This window comes from Hoplias malabaricus, chromosome 2 (genome assembly GCF_029633855.1).
Source record: "Hoplias malabaricus isolate fHopMal1 chromosome 2, fHopMal1.hap1, whole genome shotgun sequence".
Classification (NCBI taxonomy): Eukaryota; Metazoa; Chordata; class Actinopteri; order Characiformes; family Erythrinidae; genus Hoplias; species Hoplias malabaricus.
In genome coordinates, this window is record NC_089801.1 from 64,163,557 (window position 1) to 64,184,460 (window position 20,904).

The 20,904-nt window shown below is 39.6% G+C and overlaps 1 protein-coding gene and 1 long non-coding RNA gene across 2 annotated transcripts; both read left to right on the forward strand.

Annotated features, from left to right (window-relative positions):
* The first annotated feature begins 7,723 nt into the window (after window positions 1-7,723).
* On the forward strand, window positions 7,724-9,466 carry LOC136686814 (uncharacterized). The gene is made up of 3 exons (XR_010800386.1): window positions 7,724-7,976; window positions 8,065-8,121; window positions 8,671-9,466. It is a non-coding gene; the product is annotated as an uncharacterized lncRNA (long non-coding RNA).
* Window positions 9,467-12,608: 3,142 nt separating this feature from the next.
* LOC136677841 (GTPase IMAP family member 9-like) lies at window positions 12,609-16,503 on the forward strand. The gene is made up of 4 exons (XM_066655511.1): window positions 12,609-13,236; window positions 14,580-14,786; window positions 15,153-15,254; window positions 16,484-16,503. Exons 1-4 carry the CDS (start codon window positions 12,609-12,611, stop codon window positions 16,501-16,503), a joined length of 957 nt encoding a protein of 318 aa, XP_066511608.1.
* The last annotated feature ends 4,401 nt before the right edge of the window (window positions 16,504-20,904 follow it).

Below are 20,904 nucleotides of genomic sequence, written 5' to 3' on the forward strand. Positions count from 1 at the left end.
GGGGACGCAAGCACATTGTTGGGGCCCGGAAATGGCATGCCTCTCACTAATTCAAAAGGAGTAAATCCTATAGTTCTATTTACTGAACTACAGACACAAATTAAAGCAATTGGAAGGGCCTCAAGCCAATTCATGCCTGTGGCCAGTTTGATTTTTGCTAATTTGGTTTTCAAAGTTTGATTCATCCTCTCCACCTGACCTTGTGAGGCAGGATGATACACACAACCATAGCTATGGCGCAGCCCCAACGACTGCTCCACCCACTGCAGTGTTTTACTCGTGAAATGACTCCCGCTATCTGAAAAAATATAAAAAATAAAAAAATTTTCTAGGAAACCCATGGTTAGAAATCCAACAATTAATCAGAAACTTACAGACTGATTTTGCATCTTCCCTCAGAGTGGGGAATGCCTCTACCCACCCCGAGAATCTATCTACCACGACCAGGAGATATCTATATCTCCTAATGGGGTCAATCATATCTGTGTAATCCATTTGAATCTCATGTCCATGATAATCTGGCAATGGAAACCTTCCTGGAGCTAGTTTAAATGCTTTTGCTACATTCTGAGTGTTACAAATCTGACATTTAGTGATGCGATCAACCACTAATGCTGATATGTATGGGTGCCACCATTGTTTTTAATTTTCCAGTGTTTTGTTGTTTTCCTATATGTGCAGCTCTACCTTCTGCGCCGATGGGTTTTGTTTCACTTCGTCTGCTATAACTGTCTGAAACTCATGTTTCCCCCTTCGCTTCCTGAACTACTGCGTATCCTGCTCTGACTTCACCTGTATCTGCCCTATACCCACACCCATCCGTCCATAAATTCCATGACCCTGGAATGGGTGTGGCTTGTAAGTCTGGTCTTACTTTTCCTTGCCTTTCCACCTGTTCCTCGCATTCATGTGGTGGACCTTCCAACATCCCATCTGCCATATTAACTCCTTCGTGTGTGTAGGTGATGTTGGGTGCAGTCAATGCTTTGTGAATGCGTCTCTGTCTCAATGTAGTGAGTGTGAACATCTGTGAGTTTATGTACGCTACTACTCCATGTGTGGTTAGAATGCGCAATGGGTATCCTGCTACCAGATGTGCTGTTTTCTGGACTAATTTGGTCAGTCCTGCTACATGTCTTGTGCACTGTGATTGTCTCCTCTCTATAAGGTCCAATGGGACACTTAAATACATTAGTACTGCTCTACCTTCCCCCTTTTTCTGAAACAGTACACCATTAATCACAGTGTTTGTTTCAGAAACATCCATGTAAAAAGGTAATTAATAGTCAGGTCTGGCCAAGTCAACTGCAACGGATAAGGCTTGTTTAACGTCTATAAACGCCTGTACCGACTCCACCGTCCAATTCAGCTTACCAGACAAATTTCTCATCCCTATAAATTTCACCATGTCCCTAAAAGGTTATGTTCGTCCGACAAAGTCAGTAATGTATTGTCTGCTGTAACCAGTCAGTTCTAAAAATGCTAACATGTCTTACACAGTCTCTGGTTTTGTGGTTATATTGGGCAATCCAAATTGGTTGTGTAATATTCATACAAAAAGAGACAGGTGTCTGATTAGTCTATCATACATCATCTGGTCCTGTGGACCACAATGTGTCAGGTAGTGATGCTAATAATACCTCCATCTGTAGATAATCACAGTCCTCACAACCATGGTGTCTAGGCAGCAATTGATGGTGCAATGTGACTAAGATTGGTGAGTTATCAGTGATGTGATATGTCTATGTTGACTTTGAAAACATGACACCAGGCAGCTAGGTCCAGACCCAATCCGTGGCCTCATTTGCTCTTTTTACCATAGGGCCCAACTGCTTGGCCTCTTGTCTCTGATCGAGAGCTAGTGAAATGTGTTGTGCCGCCTTGTCAGACAGTTTTTACCAATAATGTTGTTGTGGTGTTAGTGAAACAGGAGATGCCACCCCTTCAAGACCCACATAAATCCCTGTGGTATTAACCGACCACTGTATGTCCTCTAATTCTGTTTGAAAAAATTCATAATAAGTTAAATCTCCCCCTACATCATAAAACAGGGTGACATGGAATGGGTCGGGCGGAGGAACGTAGGGTGCCATGGCTGTAAACCAAGTCGACCAGTGGTGGAACAAGGCAATGAGTCGTGGTGACGGGTCCGTCTGTCCAGTCACTAAACCTCAATAAATGTCTACCGACTCATCCTGCTGAGGTCTCATCAGGTACATACCGTCAGTGTACCCCACCACTGCCACAATTTTGTGTCCGTCCAACCACGTAAGTGTGATCCCATCTGTTTGGCATAAAATACAGACTCCCATTTTTATCAACAAGTCTCTACCACAAATGTTCAAAGGTGCTTGTGGTGCAATTAAAAATGAATGTGACACAGTCTGTGTACCAGTACTGACTGGCAAATGTCTTGTTTTTGGCAGTGATTTAGATGTCCCTGAGAAGCCCCTTACTTGCACAGTGTGTTCGCTCATCAGATGTGCAGGTAATACAGTGTTGATGGTTGACCATGTGGCTCCCGTGTCAACCAGAAAAACAATTTCGGAGGCCCCCACAGTTAATGACAGCATGGTTCTGCCCTGGCCCTGCTGTCCTGGTGCTCCTCTTGGCCCCATCAATGTCCACCCCACGGTTCCATGCTGTATTGGCCAGCAGGAAGATGTGATGGCTCCGGTTTTGGTGCCGCCTGTGGGTGTGGTGCCTCACATTGTGCTACCCAGTGGTCCAAAGCTCCACATCTTAGACACGCCCCTGTCCGACGGCGGGCCCTGCCCCTCCACCTGCCATTACCGTGCCCCCTGCCCCATGAGTAGGGCTGATATAAGAAATATGGAGTTGGTCCATAATTATACGGTGGGTTTTGTGGTGGCCCAGATTGAGTAGGCATGTATGTATTTTTGTTCATAAATATTTGTGGTGATTGCATATGTGGCAGTGCAGTCATAGGCATCATGGTGTCAGACTTTGTTTGCTTTTTATTATCATTTACAGATTTCCTGGCTTCTGCTAGTTGAACAGTTAGTAGGTCTCTTTGTAACTTAAGTATCTCCTTGTCTTTATTATCAAATTTTTCCTTATATTTGTTCATATAGAAAAAATCATAGTTAGGTTTAGTAGATGTCTCAGCCTGTCTCTCTATTTCAGCTGCTTCCATAGAAGTAGTTGATCTTTTAATAATGTTTCTAAAATCCCCAAGTGCTAAAGTCACGCCACCTGTCAGACTGTCCAGCTTTCTAATCCAAGCAGCCGCTCCACTACATAAAGGCGGAAGCTGATCGACCAAAGTCTGTGCATCAGTTAATGATAATGGTACATATTTATATGTTCCTGTGCTAGTGGCCACTAATGGAAGCATAGTATCAACGTTAGTGTCAGACGTATATCTGTCAGGCGGGTGTCGGGGTCTGGTGCTTCGTCTCAAAATGTCCGTTTTGTCTGAGGTGTGCATGTCGCATTCTAAAGTCTGTTTTTTTAAGTCCAATTGTCTCTGTTCTTCTAATATGAGTTTTTCCATGGCACGCAATGTTTTGTTCAAATCAGTCATCCGTCTACCACCACGACGTTCATTCGCACTGTCCTCATCATCTGCTATAAGTCCCTCATCTTGGTCAGAGTCATCCGTTGTGACATGGCCCTCTAAATCAGCTTTAATCCTGATGTTTTGTTTATTTTTACGTGGCATCGGGTTCTTAAATGATGTTGTTATTGTTTGTTTATCGACAAGGCGCGGATTATCCTGTTCTACATGCTTTCCCGTGTCATCTATAATGTCATAACAGTCGGTGTTAATATCCGTTTGTGTATTTAAAATTGACTCATGTGGCTTTCGCAATTGGAATGGGTCGTCTGTGTGTGCGTTTGTGTGTTTGTCACTTTGAACTGGCTGCTCACAAGCAAAATCCCGGCCTCTTGTGTCTGTCTGTACGCTCACTTTGCCGGAATCAACACTGAAAACGGAGGATATTATCAACTGGTGTGACGTGACCTATGTTATATGGGGGAGGCGGAGCTGTAGGAGCTGTAGGCTCCTCCCCCTTTTGGTTCGTATAGGCAATTTCCACTTCCGGCTTCACGGCAGTGAGTGATATACCGCTCGAAGGTGACGGACCTGGTGTTTTCAAAACCACAAGCTGCGGAAGGAGACTGAGAAACGCCATTTTAAAATTTTGAAGCTCCGCAATGTCTGTTTTAGCTATTTTTAAACTTGTGTTTGCCTTAGGTCTTTGGAAAAGGCTAGCCTTACTAACCTCTGCTTCAGCCTGACGTAATATTACCTCCAGCTCTCTTTTCAACTGATTAATACCGGTGATTAAATAAGTTTTCTCCCCTGTGTGTATTTTTAGCCCACGTTTCAAATCTCTGTAGCACACTTTTGTGCACAATATCCCGCTTTTCCAAATATATTTCTCCCTGTTTTAATCCCTCATTTATTATTTCAATTTGTTTTACAAACAATTTCCATTCCCAATTCCCCACGCCGTAAATGGCGTTTAATTCATTATGTAAGTCTCTAGTAGTAGCCATAGTGTCTGTAAGAAGCTGATTAAAAAATTTGACCTTACCTGAATTGGTCTTCGTTCTAGTTCATCCTTTAATTGCAAATCAATTATCACCGCTAGGTTTCATTTCAATTCAGAGTGAACCAAAACAGTTTCCCAGCACCCACGCAAATCGCCCACGCAGCCGCCGCTGCTCTCAGCACAGTCCGCCTCAGTTTATATAAAAGAAAAAGTCCAAAGTTTTACAGTCAAGTTTACAAACTCAGCCAATAAAAGCAGAACCTCCTCAACCCTGTGAATAATTTCACAGGTAGATATAAAACATAAGTTTGTCTTCAAACACAGTATTGAATATAAAAGCAAGTCAAGCCTAATTTACATTAATTATGAAACCGACCCACGGACCGAAAAAGCTTGTTAGGCAGAAGCAAATACCACGCCAATATACGAAATACAATTTATAGTAAATAGAAAAAGCAAGAAAAGCAGGACTAGTATCACACAACACAGAATTAAACCAACGACTATATTTTAAAAACGAAAACAAGGTTCCAGCCACACTCAACAGTCCACAAGCCACAGTGAAATCACAAGATATATTATAACAAGTGAAAGCAAAATATCATGAACTAGAGAAATAGCAAGCAAGTTACAAAATATGTTATGATGAACGAAAAATTCAAACCGTGGCAGAAAATAAATTTTTAGACAAACTACCATAGTTAAAAAATACTAACTAAACGGGAAAAATAAGATTCTTAGGACAATAAGCAGTAAACAAAATATCAAATATATTTTATCTACCACAAATCTAAATTAACAATATCAAAGACACCAGATTCAAAATTAGAGCAAGTGTTCAATTAACAATTTTCCCTTTAATTCCCATATTTAAACCTTACAGTTTCCCCAATTTATCATATTAATTACTCAGCTTTACACCTTGCTCACCTTTCTCCTATTCTCAACCTCTAAAAACGTCTTTCTGGAGCTCATTGTCTATATTTTCTTAATGTATAGTCTCCAAGAAAGCTCATTTAATTAACTTTATATATTTTGTTTTAAAACGTCTTCCGTTCAGGCTCATTGTCATAAATAAACAAACCCCTCATTTTATTGAGGTTCATATTCTTTAAATAACTGTCCTTGAACGAAGCTCATAATTTATACCATTACAAATTTCTTTCCCTATTAATTTCTAAATCTCTCTTTATGACATTTTCCGTTCTCATTAAACACACTCTCTCACTGACACTCTAAAAACAGAGATGTCCTTTCCCCCCTTTTCTCTAAACACACTCACATAAAATTTATGGCTCTGTACAGCACATGGAGGGTTCTTCACACCCACACTCAAAAGCAACCGGAGAAGAAAAGGGGGTTGATCAGTCCTCCACTTTCTCCATTTTCTCCCAAAAAAAAAATTATTTCAGCTGACACACACACACACACACACACACACACATACACATACACAGCAAGACACTCCTCTATCGCCCTCTAGCGAGCAAAAACATACACGACAGTCACATAACAGCCTGTAAGAATAACAGGCAATTCCAAACAGACATAAAACATGAATACACAATCAAATTTCATTAAAATATACAACAAATTGTGGCGGGAACAACCTCCGCTCTTTTATTTTTCGCGGGGACAACTTCCGCTGCTTTTTTTTAAATTAATTAATACGCGGGGACAACTTCCGCTCGCGGGTACAACATCCGCGAATATTAATATACTTCTGAGGAGACGAACTCTCACGGCCTACCCTTAGACCAGGCAATTAACACGAAACCTCGTCAGGTTCCGAGCTGAGGACGCCACCACTCTGTCTCAGATGGGCACAACGTCCATCTATTCCATAACCAAGCAACCCCAAATGTATAAACCAATAAAAAATTATAAAAACATATTCAAAATAAATTGATTTGCTCAATACCCCACTCCGGACCACCTTCGGGGCTCCACACCACTCCAATTTAAAATGTCCAATATGCAGAATTTGAATAAAACAGGGTCTGCACACCCACCTTATTATATTGCGGCCGCGAGTGGAAAGGAGTCCGAAGTTGTCCGCCGTCTGGACCTCCCGCACGTCGGGGTCACCAATTTGAAGATAAAAATGTTTCTTTGGACCGTTCTCAAAGTATTTAAAATGTACCAACTCATGAGAAAATAACATAAAGGTCCAAAATACACTCTCCCTCTTCGGGGGAGGCATGTCCGTTACGAGAGAGTCGCAGACACCAGTCGAGTGAAGTTCAAAGCAAATCAAAGTATTTATTTACCAAAATACTGGATCCAGGAGAATTCACACATTGAGAACAGTCTAATACCCCTCCCAAGTGAAGCTCTGACCTCCCATCATCTGACTCAAAAAGTTATACCCATGATGACGTATAGCCTGGTGGTGAGGCGTTTCTGGCTGATTAGCGTATATTAATATGCATGATTTCACGTGTTAGTACTCAGCTCTTCACGTGCAATATTCAGGTGCCTGTTGTGACCCTGAAGACATTCATTATCTGGTCAGGCTTACAATGGGCCTCTCTTCTCAGCACTTTTTTTCCCTAGAGACTAAAATTTAGGGAGTTAGAAATACACTTCAAGGCCACAAGAAGAAGCTACAGATCAGCGCCTCCATGCCCAACACTATGATGTCAGTGTGTTACAATCCTGGAGTGCACATCCGTTCAAGGTTAGACGTTAAGAATTAAAACTGTGTGTAAATATCAAGTTATCATGCCATATAGTGAAGTTAGCTTATAATATGTCTTTAGGAGTAATTATCATATGAGTTAGTAGTGCAGAATCAAGCAAAAATGTTTAACTACATGTGTAAGTAATTCATAATGTAAATGCTGGTTAGTCATTCATATACATGCATATAGGGTACAGGATTTCACACAATGAGTATGCTAATTTAACTAATCATCATTTGAGGATATTTGTCAACAAACACAAAGTAATAAAATTGTTTTCTACAACAGTAGTTAACATCGTTAATGTTATGTACGTTATTCTATCAACTGCCATACGTTACATACGTGATATTGAATCCATTTTTTTTTCAAATGTCAAACTTTAGCTAACCTGTTTAACTCTAGCTAGCTCTTTTTTTCCCCTCTGACATAGAAAACATTTAAATGACATCACAATCGCTCATACATCCATCCATCCATTATCTGTAACCGCTTATCCAATGTAGGGTCGCGGGGGTCCAGAGCCTACCTGGAATCATTGGGCACAAGGCGGGAATACACCCTGGAGGGGACGCCAGTCCTTCACAGGGCAACACAGACACACACACATTCACACCTACGGATACTTTCGAGTCGCCAATCCACCTGCAACGTGTGTTTTTGGACTGTGGGAGGAAACCCACACGGACACGGGGAGAACACACCAACTCCTCACAGACAGTCACCCGGAGCGGGAATCGAACCCACAACCTCCAGGCCCCTCATACAGGTGTATTTTAATTTGAGTAATTATGTGGTTTGATGGCGTATTTTACAAGATGATGTGAGCATTTTTTGTGGGATTTTATGTCACACAGAACCGCATACCTCAGTATAAGAAAAAAAACTGCTTAAACACATTAAGAAGACATAAGGTATGTTAAATACATTCTCAATCGCAGTGCTGGTTTTTGGTGTAATGTAATGTTTTAAATATATAATTCCACATACACTAATCTTTTGTTAGGGAGTAGCAGTGATTTTGGGCTAGTGATTAATGGGTTGAAGAAGGGTTATTTTGAAAGCGATAGAAGCCTATTTACTGAGAGAAAAAAATAAAAGCATTTGAAGTTGCTTATATTTGGAGCTGTGAAGTTAGTTATATTTTTCAAAATTAACTATGAACTAATTTTTTTAATGTAATTATGTAAAGATGGACTACAGTAAGAAAGGGGCAGTGAAAAATGCAGGTGGGCAGGGAGAAAAGCAGATAGGAGGTTAATTTAAGTTATTTAGATGAGATCTTTAGCATTAGCTGTAGCATAATCGTTTGTACTATAACCTGATAATCTTTTACATTTGATGTTCTGTAGTTAATAAATCTGCATGCATAAGCAGTTTAGAATTTTTCATTTATGATTTGTAAAGAGAATATATTGAAGAGAACAGAACATGTACATAATCTCTATATGTTTTAATTATAGAGCTGGAATTCAACAAGGAGTACAACTGAGGTGACTACACTTGAGCGATCTTTCACTACACTGCACGTCCTGAAGATCCCTGTTGTCCAGGCTGCCAGAGATAAGGATACGGCTGATATTTCCATCATTGTTGAGGGCAGTGAGGTATTGACAAAGTGAGACAACACAGCAGAGGCTTGCAAACTGTTGATGGAACTGATGTATGCCATGAATAAGTGTCGAATGTGTTCTTCCACACATTTGAGGAAACTCAAACTGTTTTAAAATACCCTTCTGACATTTTTTTTTAACTTTTCCAAACCTACTGGTGAAATATTTTTCTATTATAAGCATTTTGTTATATGGCCTTAGCGTATTATATAAATTACAATTTTTTAAAGAAAAATCTGAATGTAAATGGCAGTTCTTAGGGTGTAAAACTATGAAAACTGTGTTTGAATGTTAATTGGATTTAGGAAATCACGACACTGCCAATTTCAAATTTCAATGCCAGTTACAAATGTATTTTCTATTTATTGAGTTTTATGTACTGTTTGTATACATGGCAATTGCTGTATGTTTACATTGTTTCAAGGTTGTAGGAAAAGCACACTTACGAATATTACATTGTTAGATGTTGTCACTGTGGTGGTACCCTCAATTGTACATACTTAATAATAATAACATAATTATATTATAATTGTAGATATTAAAATGTGATGATTTCACACACCCTGTTTCATCTCCAGGACATTTATTAGAGAATGCAATGTACATTTTTTTAAGGAACAAAACTAGACTTTTAAACACTTGTACCTTTAGTGACCAATAATGGGCCTTTTTCTGAGAGTGTAAGTTATTTAATAAAGCAGTAATTTCACCATGAACCTGATTCTAAACTTTTTTGAGGGAAGGGAGGATGGTGGTGGGGGTGGGTTTTGGGGGGAGAGGGAGGGGGGTCGTGGGGTGTATAGAAATTAACAATTACAACCGATAATGAGCCAGATCTGGGCAGAGTCTGGCACTTATGGCGTGTTTCTGGCTCAAACTTGGCCGTGGTCTGGTAATCGAGATTTAGTTATGGTTTGCCTGACTAAGGCCGAGTCATTTGAGCCGCACCTCAGCCACAACACTCGGCTAAGTTTGGGCAGAGAGTTTCCCAGACTCGGGCCAGAACTATCGGCCCACTTTACATCACGGTCAAGACAATGCTGACCCCGCATGCCGGCATCGGGCCGAGTGTTTTTGTTCTGGCGTGTGTGATGTCGGCCGATACAATTTTGCTAGCTGGGATGGGATACAGAGAATGTGAGCTTCCTTCCACTGAGTACTGCTCATTTGAATTTCCCATGTAATTAACAGGAATTTATTTGAAGAAACTTCATTTTATAAATCTGCTGTGTTGTGACTAGTCAGAATGATCAGTCAAGATATCTGAACCGTCTAGTTAAAATATGATCACGATATCTATGGCAAGCCATTTTACTGCTATCCTGAATTCAGTTTGCACATGTAAAAATACAATTCGTTCTAATAAAAATAACATTTTTATATTAGTAAGGCAAGGCACGTTTATTTATAGAGCACCTTTCATACAGAAGCAATTCAAAGTGCTTTACAGAGAGAGAAAAAAAACAGTTAAATTAAAGGCCAGAATAAAATAATAAAAGTCCAATAAAATACTTACATAAAAAGAGTAATATGATTAAATGATTAAAACAATTTAAAATGATAAAATAAATAAAATGCAGTTACAGAAATAAAAATGCAGAATATTTTAAACTGAGCTGTAACTGCTCAAACAGGAATGTTTTAAACCTTGATTTAAAAGTGTCTAAACTCGGGGCTCTTCTAATATTCTCAGTCAGCCGGTTCCATTTAAGAGTGGCATAGTAGCTAAACACTGCCTTTCCATGTATAGTTTTGACTTGAGGCAGCACTAACTGACTAGTTCCTAAAGATCTGAGAGCTATGCTCGGCTCATATCTCTGTAGCAGATCTGATAAATATGCTTGTCCTACCCCATTTAGACATTTATAGACCAGTAATAACACCTTAAAGTCTATTCTGTAAAAGACTGGTATACAGTGTAAGGATTTGAGGATGGGGGGATGTGATCTCTTCTTTTGCTCCTAATGAGAACTCTGGCAGCTGCATTTTGAATCAGCTATAGTTGTTTAATGGTCTTTTTTGGAAGTCCAGCTGTTACGGGTCACGAGGGATGAGGGCGGAGGGCGGACGCAAACGCTTAGAACACAGACTTTATTCACAGGGAATTAAAAAAACAAACACAACACGACTTGAACAGGAAGCGAGCATGAAACGGGCGTGAAACGAGCAAGAGAAACGAGACAAACAATACGAAGAAGCCTACGAAGAACAGAGCTAACGAAACGAGGAACAAAGAACAACTCGAACGAAACACCTAACAAGGTACAAGAACCTAGGAACAATGAACGACACCAGGAAGTGAGGGAAGGGGACTTAAATACGATAACAAACGAGAAACACCTGAAACGGATCACAAGGGAAAAGACGAGGAGGCGGAACAAAGGCAGGGCATGAACATAAACAAAACAAAGCCATGTGCTGAGAAAGGAAAACAGACTAAACGGGACGTGAGTGTGACACCAGCTAAGAGACAATTACAGTAATCAATCCTGCTAGAAAGAAAGGCATGGATACGTTTCTCCAGATCTGGTTTAGTAAGAAAATCTCTAATTTTACTGATTCTTAAGATGGTAAAATGCTGATCTAGTAACCGTTATATGACTACTAAATCTAGATCTGAGTCCATTAATACACCAAGGTTTCGAGCCAGTTCTTTAGATTTGGGAGCTCTCAAGTCTTTGTCTCTCATTGCTGTTCCGAAATAGTATAATCTCAGTTTTATCTTTATTCAGCTGCAGAATGTTGTGTCCCATCCAGTTAGTGATGGGTTCAAGGCACTTGCTTAATGAGTCAACTGGACCAGAGTCATTTGGGGACAGAGCCATGTAAATCTGAGTATCGTCTGCATAGCTGGCCAAGAGGAAGCATATATAAATTAAATAAAAGTGGACCAAGAACAGAGCCCTGGGGAACACCACAGGTCACTGGCATGTTCTCTGAAATATTATTTTCTATTTCTACAAAGTAGTTCCTGCCTTCCAGGTCAGAAACTAACCACTTCAGGACTGTTCCTGAGAGTCCAACCCAGTTTGCGAGTCTATCTATAAGAATCTTATGGTCAATTGTATCAAAGGCAGCACTAAGGTCAAGAAGTAATAGAACTAAGTAGTTGTGGCTAAGTAGTAGAACTAGAACTAAATGTGCAACCGGTGTTTGTTGTAATGTGTAGGAAATAATTTCTTTTGTCACAGATCCATCATGCCCCCGGAGGAGGAGTAGTATAGACGATCCTCCTGAAAGTAAGTTACACAGCATCCATATTTTCTGGAATAAAGACTGTATTGCTTTCATTGTTTTAAGTGAAGATTCTCTGTTGTTCAGAACCAAATCCTATAAGTGTTTATTTTAGTTCTGAATGTACTATAAACATAAATAACAGGGCAGGGTCTCTCCAGGTTAGTGGACGTACTTAAAGCTAAAATGCTGCATATAACAAAACACAATTCAGTAGATGCATATTTTGACTTTTTTCTGGAGTCTCTTTTTATACATTGGAACTCAGACAAGGTTTCTTATTGATAAACAGTAAATTCACCAGTATTAAATCAACACTATTAGTGTTACATTAACACTGTTAGTGTAATAATTTAACACACTCAGTGTTAATTTAACACTAATAGTGTTGATTTAACACTGGTGAATTTACTGTGTAGTAAATTAGACAAAGGTTTATGTTTGAAATAGTGCTTCTGAATTTCAATTATATATTACACAAACAACACTTTAAGATGTACGTAAATATATCAGTAATACATTAATATGTTCTTCCTTTTCATTATACAGTGAGGATGATGCTGCTGGGGAAGAATTACCAGGAGAACAGAAGAGTGGGAAATTTCATCCTGGGAAAAAACGTGTTTGATACTGAAAACATTTGGCCACCACAGTATTGTGAGAAAGCCAGAGAAATAGTGGAAGGAAAACACATCGCCCTCATCAGTGCATCTCATTTATTTGATAATCCACTGTCTGTGAATGAACTGATTGGGCGAATGAGAGAGTGCATGTTTCTGTGTGATCCTGGACCTCATGTTATAGTGCTGGTCATACAGCCAGAAGACTTCACAGATGTAGACGATAAAAGGCTGGATTTCATTTTTCGTTCTTTATCTGAGGACCCACAAAAATACACCATAGTGATGAAAATACAAACTCGACAGAGAGGCAGGGCCACCCCAGTGGAAAAGAGTATTTCTAAAGAAGTTATTGCAGATTACAGCAGATTCAAGTTTGACTTTAACAGTGGATGCAGTCGTTCTGCTTTTCTGATGAACATGGAGAAGATTATGGAAGAGAACATAGGGGATTATCTTAAGTGGGAGAAATTTGTGTTGGCTCCAACTGAAGTTCAACAGCACGAAGAAACAACAGCACAGAAAAAGTCTGAACTCAAAGGTCCAAAACTCAAGGATAAAAGTAAATAATCTATTTCTATACTTTTAAAAACTCATTAAAATCAACCGAATATTAGAATGTCCATTATTAGTAACTGTGTTTGATAATCAGTCTCTCTTATGATCACAGTGGGTCACTGACTTTAATATTTCTAATGTAGGGAGAAGTTTGGGGGATATTTTCAAGAAAATGACTCCTGGTAAGAAGTCTGAGGCTGAGTGTAAGTAATATTTTATATTGTACTACATTTCTAAATTCTAACCAGGTATAGATATGAAGTAAAAACATACAAAATTTATATAATTTTTCTATCTAATCATACTACATTTGTTCTAGGAATTAGCTTTTAAATTACCTGAAAAACATTTCTTCTTCACTCAATGAATCTTAATTTCATTCCCAGAGATTTTTCATCATATTCAGGAGAAGGTTAAAGTCCTGGAGTCCAGTCACACACCAGTAACATTCTCAAGTTTCCACAACCCACTGGTGTTACTCAGAATGGTTTAATTTTCGTAACGATTACAACAAAACTAATGACGGAAATGAGACGATGTTTTTCTTTATATTGAATCAGAAAGTGGATTTACAAAATGGTTCCCAGAACCATTATAAAATTCCTTGCAGGATTAGATTAAATCCACATCCATAACTTACAGTGCCACTCTATTGTGTGTGTGCACGTGCATTTGTGTACATTTGGCACACACATACCAACATACACCAGTCAGCCATAACATTATGATCACCTCTTGTATGTCCCTTGGCATGTCATTACAGCAAAGATTGCAGAAATTATTTGGTGAGATATTTGTGATTGTTTGCTTCCATTAAAATTTTGCTGTACACCCTCAGAAAAATTGGCACTGTGGTGGTACCCCAAAGGTACAGATAAAATACTTTCAATATTAACTGTAGTGTTTTTGTTTTGATATCATAATTCCAGTTTCATCTCCTTATTTTACACAGTTCTGTAATGAATGATCACAGATATCCCCCTCTCCTTCTGGAGAAGAGAATGTAATGAACATTTAGGGAACACAACTGGACTTTAACACCACTGCTGTTCCTTTAAAGGTATATTTCCAACATGGTTTGTACATTTAGTGACATGTACATGTACATGTAGAATACCTTTTTTCTGACACTGAGCAAATTCTGGTCTTCTGACCATTGCTACACTCTTCCATCAGCTTTTCCTCCTGTCTTTGCATCTTCAAATTTCAGAACTTTTCGCTGAAGACTTTCTTTCACTAGCGATTTTTTAAAAATCCTAAATGGTAAAGCGTCCTTTGGTTTTTAAAAGGCTCTTCAAGTGTAATTTATTGTTGTTATTATTGTTGTTGTTGTTGTTTCTCTTTCAGTGTCTCGGAGGTTGAACTTGGTGGTGTGTGGTAGTGATGAAGAGTTGAAGTCTTCCATATCAGATCTAATACTGGGCCAGAGTCGGCACCGTCCAGAGCCCACCTCAAAGTGTGTGAGGAGAGACAGAGAAGTGTCTGGACGCTCAGTCACTCTTGTGGAGATGCCATCTCTCTGCAACACCCAGCTCTTAGAGGAGGAATTGATGAGTGAGGCTCTAAACTGTTTCTCTCTCTGTGATCCAGGAGTCCATGCTTTCCTCTTCGTTGTTCCACCTGGGCCTCTCCCTGATGAAGACAAAAGAGAAATAGAAATGATACAGAAAACCTTCTGCTCCAAAGTCAAGGATCATTTAATAGTTCTTTTTACAATTCAGCAAGATATTAGTAGCTCCCTGTCAGAGTTTATAGAACACAACACAGACACAAAGAAACTTTTATCCATGTGTGATCAAAGATACATTTTAGTGGAAACACAGACAGGCAAACCTCCAAAGCAGACGAATGAAGAACTGTTGTACCACATTCTAAATGAGATAGAATCACAGCCATATTCTCTAAACATGTTTGTAAAAGCTCTAGAGAATCAGGTCAGACATGAAGTTGAAGATGAGTATAAAGAAGAACTGCTCAAAAAGGAGATGGAAATCCAGAAGCTAAAAGGGATGAAGTTAGAAGGTAGGTTTCTTTGATTTTTCATAAAAATATTCATTCATTCATTCATTATCTGTAACCGCTTATCCAATTCAGGGTCGCGGGGGTCCAGAGCCTATATGGAATCATTGGGCGCAAGGCAGGAATAAAGCCTGGAGGGGGCGCCAGTCCTTCACAGGGCAACACAGACATACATACACATTCACTCACACACTCACACCTACGGACACTTTTGAGTTGCCAATCAACCTACCCTACCAACGTGTGTTTTTGGACTGTGGGAGGAAACCGGAGCTGATAAAAATATGTCTTATGTATTTTAATACCATATTCTTAGGCAGCTTTTCTCAACCAGGGTGCAACCTGGCTTCATCAGGGGGTGCCATCAAAAACATTGACACTGCTAAGCAAAAAAAAAAAAAAAAAGATTGCAAAACTTGAAAATACAGTACAATTTATACACAAGCAATGAAGACTAAAAGGAACAGGCAAAAATCAAAAGTAAAAAACTAGCAGGGTCAAAAATGAGCAGAGCAAAACACACAACAGATCAAGTGCAGAAATCTTCCTCCTGAGAGTGAAGTTGGCCACTCTTTTATAGTGGAAAGGTGGAGCTAAACCATAGTCATGGATTCCAAACCATGGACTGGAACCCAATTCAGGTCTTAGTTCTCCAAACCTATTTGTTCACACTTCAACATTAAGATCAAACATCATCAAAGTGCACACTTCAAGGAAAAGTTTAGGTCCCGAAAACAAGACAGGTCCAACAAAAAGAGGATGTCTGGCACCCTGTAGCATTAATCTCAGTCATACTCACACACTGGAGTATCTGCATATGACCACATGTTGTCACTCATGTACTAACTGTACACAACAAATATACAACATTTGTATAAACAAGTCGGAGTGGGACTGTGTTCTCTGGGGGACAGAGCTCTTTGAGTGTCTTTGGGGTGAGCTAGAGTGGTAGAGTGGTGTTTGAGGTCTAGAAATAATAATCCAACACCAGCGCTGGACCTCACTAAAGTTCTCGTTGCTGAAGGTCATCAAATTCTCACAGAAATGTTCCAACACTTAGTGTACATGAACTCATTGTAGACAAGTGTGTAAATCAAGTACATAGCCATGTTCTCTCCATAGACAGACAGTGGAAGTAGAATGGGACACAGAACAGCCTAGTGACTTTTAATCTGGCACTGTCATAGGACAGAAAATTGTGTGCAATTCAGAACTGTATCTGCTGATTTTAGAAAAAGGCAGAGCCAAATAAGGGAACATGCGATTAGTAGCCCCTCCTCTTTTAATGTGTGATTGTAGGGGGATGATTTTTTCAGAGACAAGGTTTTGTTTTGATTTCAGCTCTTTGATGAAGGCGAAATGGAGTCAGCTTGTGGTAAGCACACACTGTAAAACTGAATTTAAAGAGGCGTCAGTGACATGATGTTGCATTTTCAGCTTAAATGTGTCTTAGTAGTTTATACAGAGTTAGAGAAAACAGGTCCTAATCTTAGTGTGGGTTAAACTTATATGCAACTCTTCTACCTGTACAGATTATAATCTAGTATTGAATTAGATTTTGTCAAACATAGTGAACATAATTTTTTAAGTACCAAACTAAATAAGCAAAGAGTTTGAAACTGACGAAATGACTCAAAAACTAAAGGTAATTTTTTTCCAGATAATTACCTTTCGCACTCTGTGCTTGTGTAGTAGATGGGTTTTAGGTCTTGGTTCCTGTTGATTGCTGAGTTTGGAGTTACGGCTCCTATACTCAGTGACTCATTGGGTGCAAGGCAGGAATAAACCTTGGACAAGGCACGGTCTATAACATATGGCAAACCGTTTTTACTTTAATTCGTCTCACCATATTTGCATTCTCTAATCACACATTGACTAGTCAGCATGGCAGTTCAAGATATCACTAGTAAGAATGAAATGTTACAAGTTATTATTATCTTTTTAAATAGTATAGCAGTGATATTGTTGTGATGTTTATCTTAGCCAATCAGAAAGCAGCACACTGTTTGTATATATACTGTAGTGGAGAATGGATCCAGATCAAGAAATGAAAAAACGCTAAGATTCAAACTTTGACTTTATCAAGGCCTCACATTCCACAGAATGTGTGTGTGCTAGCAGCCACACACACACACACACACACACCTAGTCTACCGAAGATTGAAAGACTATAAAGCCCTATTCTTCAGTGACCCTGAGATGCTCAAAGAAGAATCCAGACTGACACTAAGTGGTTCTCCCAATTTTATGACTCCAGAAAGCATCATTAAATCAACATAACGCAAATAGATCCTTGAGAACTTAATCATAAAAACTCACCACTTGTGGAGACCCTAGGACCCCCCCAGCATTTTATCACCCTCCAGCGTCGGACTGTCGAACGCTTATCTTATCGCAAAATCTGCAGATGGCCCGAGGACTGCACTAATAGTGAACTGTCCACCTGAGTTCAACACAGACGAACAGCATGGACCAACAGTGGACCCAAGTGGACATTTTAAAACAGCGAAAAGTCGATTAGCTCTGTTAGCAACTTTCAACTTATCTTTTATTTTGTGTTTGTCTTTTTTTTTTTTGTAGCCCAATCAAAGTTTAATTTTATGACTGATCAAAGCAGGTGAAACTTAATTTTGGCCAGAATAAGATACCACCTCTGAGATTAGTTGATAGCTCATATGTTAGCGTTATCCTCTGACTTCTGAGGGCATCGCTTCTGAAAATTTGAGGAAACAGCGAGCTTCCTTTTGACGCCCCCCCCTCACTCCGGGGACTATCCAGCCAGGCCAGCAGTTCTCTATGAAGGGAATCCCAGAATGACGTCACACCGTCCAAAGACGCCAAAAGTGGCCTACTCATCCTGGAGGGAATCTCCTCCATAGCAAGCCTACCTTCAGCCGTACACGGGGGGGACAGAAAGCCAAGAACCTGAGAACGGAGATTAAATCTGCTGGACCAATCGGCTTGGTTATAACAGCGACAAGAGTAAGCAAGCATAAAATCATCCCCCCACCCTGGAAATGCGTCTTCTTTTTCACCATTTCAGATCTGGTCACCCTAGGCGTACAGCAACAAATACATCCAGGCCAGTGTTTGTAAATGGTGGTGACACGGTCAGTAGCTCTCCTGGCCGATCAGACATCTTCTGCCTCTCTGTTCTGCCACACAGCTTCCGGCAGATGACACATGAATGCAGAAGACTGTTGATGCATCTTTTCCCATCAATCAGCCAAAATCCAGCAGCACGAATAGCTCCTTCTGTGAATATTCGGCCTTGATGCTCCACCTTTTTATGATAGTGGCGGATAAGAAGTGTGTAAGAAGGGATTTTTCTCGTCTGTCTCCATTTCTGATTGTTTCAACATGCCCCCTACTCTGATTAGTCCATTTTTGTCCAGAATAGGATTAAGCTTTAAAAGTTGGGTTTTCTTTGGTACTTGGGCTCTTTGACAAAGTATGTTGTACTCTTCAAGAAAGGCTGTTCTCTGTACACTCTGGATGATTACATTAGAGGCCTGTAACAAATCTCCAGCCGTGTGGGTTCTAGAACAATGATGCCAGCCAGTGCACTCAGGTGGTTTGGGAGAGGACTTGAAGGAATGTGCTATATGTATGAGTGATGTGAAAGCCCTTCGAAGTTTGTCCCAAGAAGAAAAGCATTCAAATCTTCCAGAGGTAAGGGACTTCTCCCTAGAACTGGTGACATAACTTGTCACCTGGGGATTAATCTCTCTGTCTGCTTCAGGGTCAACCAGCTCATACACATCTCCTGCTGCCCCATATGTATTGTGAACGTTGAAGATGGAGGGTGGTCCTGTGAACCATGTGGTGTTGACTAGATGGGATGCCTGAACAGATCTTGAGGTGGGCCAGATTATGCTCTGTGAGTATGTAACGCCACTGCTGTGGACGTGTGGACTTTATAATTCTCTGCACTCTGTTATGGACATATACGTGGAAACATCTTGACTCATTGTATATGTACCCAAGAACCACCTTACTGTCAATAAAGAAGGTCACTGCATCCGGCTTGAAATCAATCTATTGAACTATGAACTCTGCTATCTCTACTGCTAACACAGCAGCACATAATTCCAACCTGGGAATAGTGGGCTTTGCCTGAGGCACCAGTCTAGCCTTTCCCATTATGAAGCCAAAATCGACTTGGTTGTCTTTGTCTGTTGTCTTGAGATATACGACGGCACCTATAGCTTTCATGGATGCATCTGAGTAGACACAAATTTCTTTCCTTTTAGCCTCGCAGAGTGAGTTTGCAGTGTATTTGCGAGGAATATGAAGCTGTTGTAAGTCCTGCAAAGAATTTCTCCATGTCTCCCACTCACCACATTTACTTTGTGGTAAAGACGTATCCCAATCTCCTGCATCTGTAAAGAGTTCTCTTAGTAGAAATCTTCCATGTATAGTGACAGGGCCAAGAGGATCAAAGAGACTGTCAATAGTGGATAGGACTTCATGATATGTAAATGGCTTATCACTGACTTACACCTGGAAGGTGAATGTATCAGATGCTACTTCCCAGATTAAACCAAGGCTACGCTGTGTATGATAGACTTCTCCATTAAGGTCTAAGTCTTTAATAGGGCTGCAACTAATGATTATTTTGATAATCGATTAATCTAACGATTATTTTTTCAATTAATTGATTATTAATCGTATAAAAAGGAAGACCAAATTTGGTTTCCTGTCTGTTACTAGCATATTCAGGATACCATCAGTGAGAACAGCTGCTTGCTGTGGTGTGCAGATCTTCTTCAAAACATAGTCAGTAATGCTGGGCTGTTTTTATCTGAGGTGAGAGAGAAAGTGTAGATATGACTATACATCTTTTTTAAGTTAATAACTACTGATCTAAAATGCAGACAACAATGCAGGCAAATTGAAATTACATAAATGAATATTGGGTGATGCTGCCATGTGCTGAGAATAAAAGGGAAATTCAACTAACACATATGATCAGATATTGTTAAGATAAGATTTTAGAGAACTAATGTTGAAATTGTATAAGGAACACACAACCTACCATTATTAAAAATTAGTGTTTACATGAAGAATTAACCCAACCGTTACATACATTTTATTTTATCAATATTTAACACCGTGTATGTAATGTAATATACAGTTATAATGTAAAATACACATCGCTGTGTTACTCAAACACTAACACGCAATGCCAGTCAGAAAATACCTTGAAAAAGGCTTTGAATATATTATTTAAAAAAATGTTGGATTTTTTTTTTAACTCTGAATGTAACTGCCGCCACATTTAAGGTGGAACGGAAAACTCGCTAAATACAAGAGTGATATAAATTTACTAAAAATGAGACATCTTGTTTAACTACTCTAGCAGGCTGTAGTGATATTGAGTGAGAGAAAAAATAGAACTTGTCACTAACGTTAGCTTGACTAAAACTACGGTTTGTTTTGGAACTGCTGGTGGAGATGACACATTTAAGGTGGAAGATAAAACTTGGGGGGATGCTAAAGCTTGTTCGCTAAATGCCAGTGTAATATCAATGTACTAAGAAAAACAAATGTTGTTTTACTAAATTCAAATTCAAAATGGCGCCGACGACAGTGGCAGCATCTCGAGGTAGCTCCGTCTTCGCTTGTTTTTTCTAAGTCTTTGTTTACTTTT

Bases quoted from the DNA above. Each gene is read 5' to 3' on its own strand.
- LOC136677841 (XM_066655511.1), top strand. From the start codon at position 12,609: ATGATGCTGCTGGGGAAGAATTACCAGGAGAACAGAAGAGTGGGAAAT. The intron at 13,237-14,579 runs GTAAATAATCTA...TTTCTCTTTCAG, and splicing joins TCCAAAACTCAAGGATAAAA to TGTCTCGGAGGTTGAACTTG. The intron at 15,255-16,483 runs GTAGGTTTCTTT...TGCTGATTTTAG, and splicing joins AAAAGGGATGAAGTTAGAAG to AAAAAGGCAGAGCCAAATAA.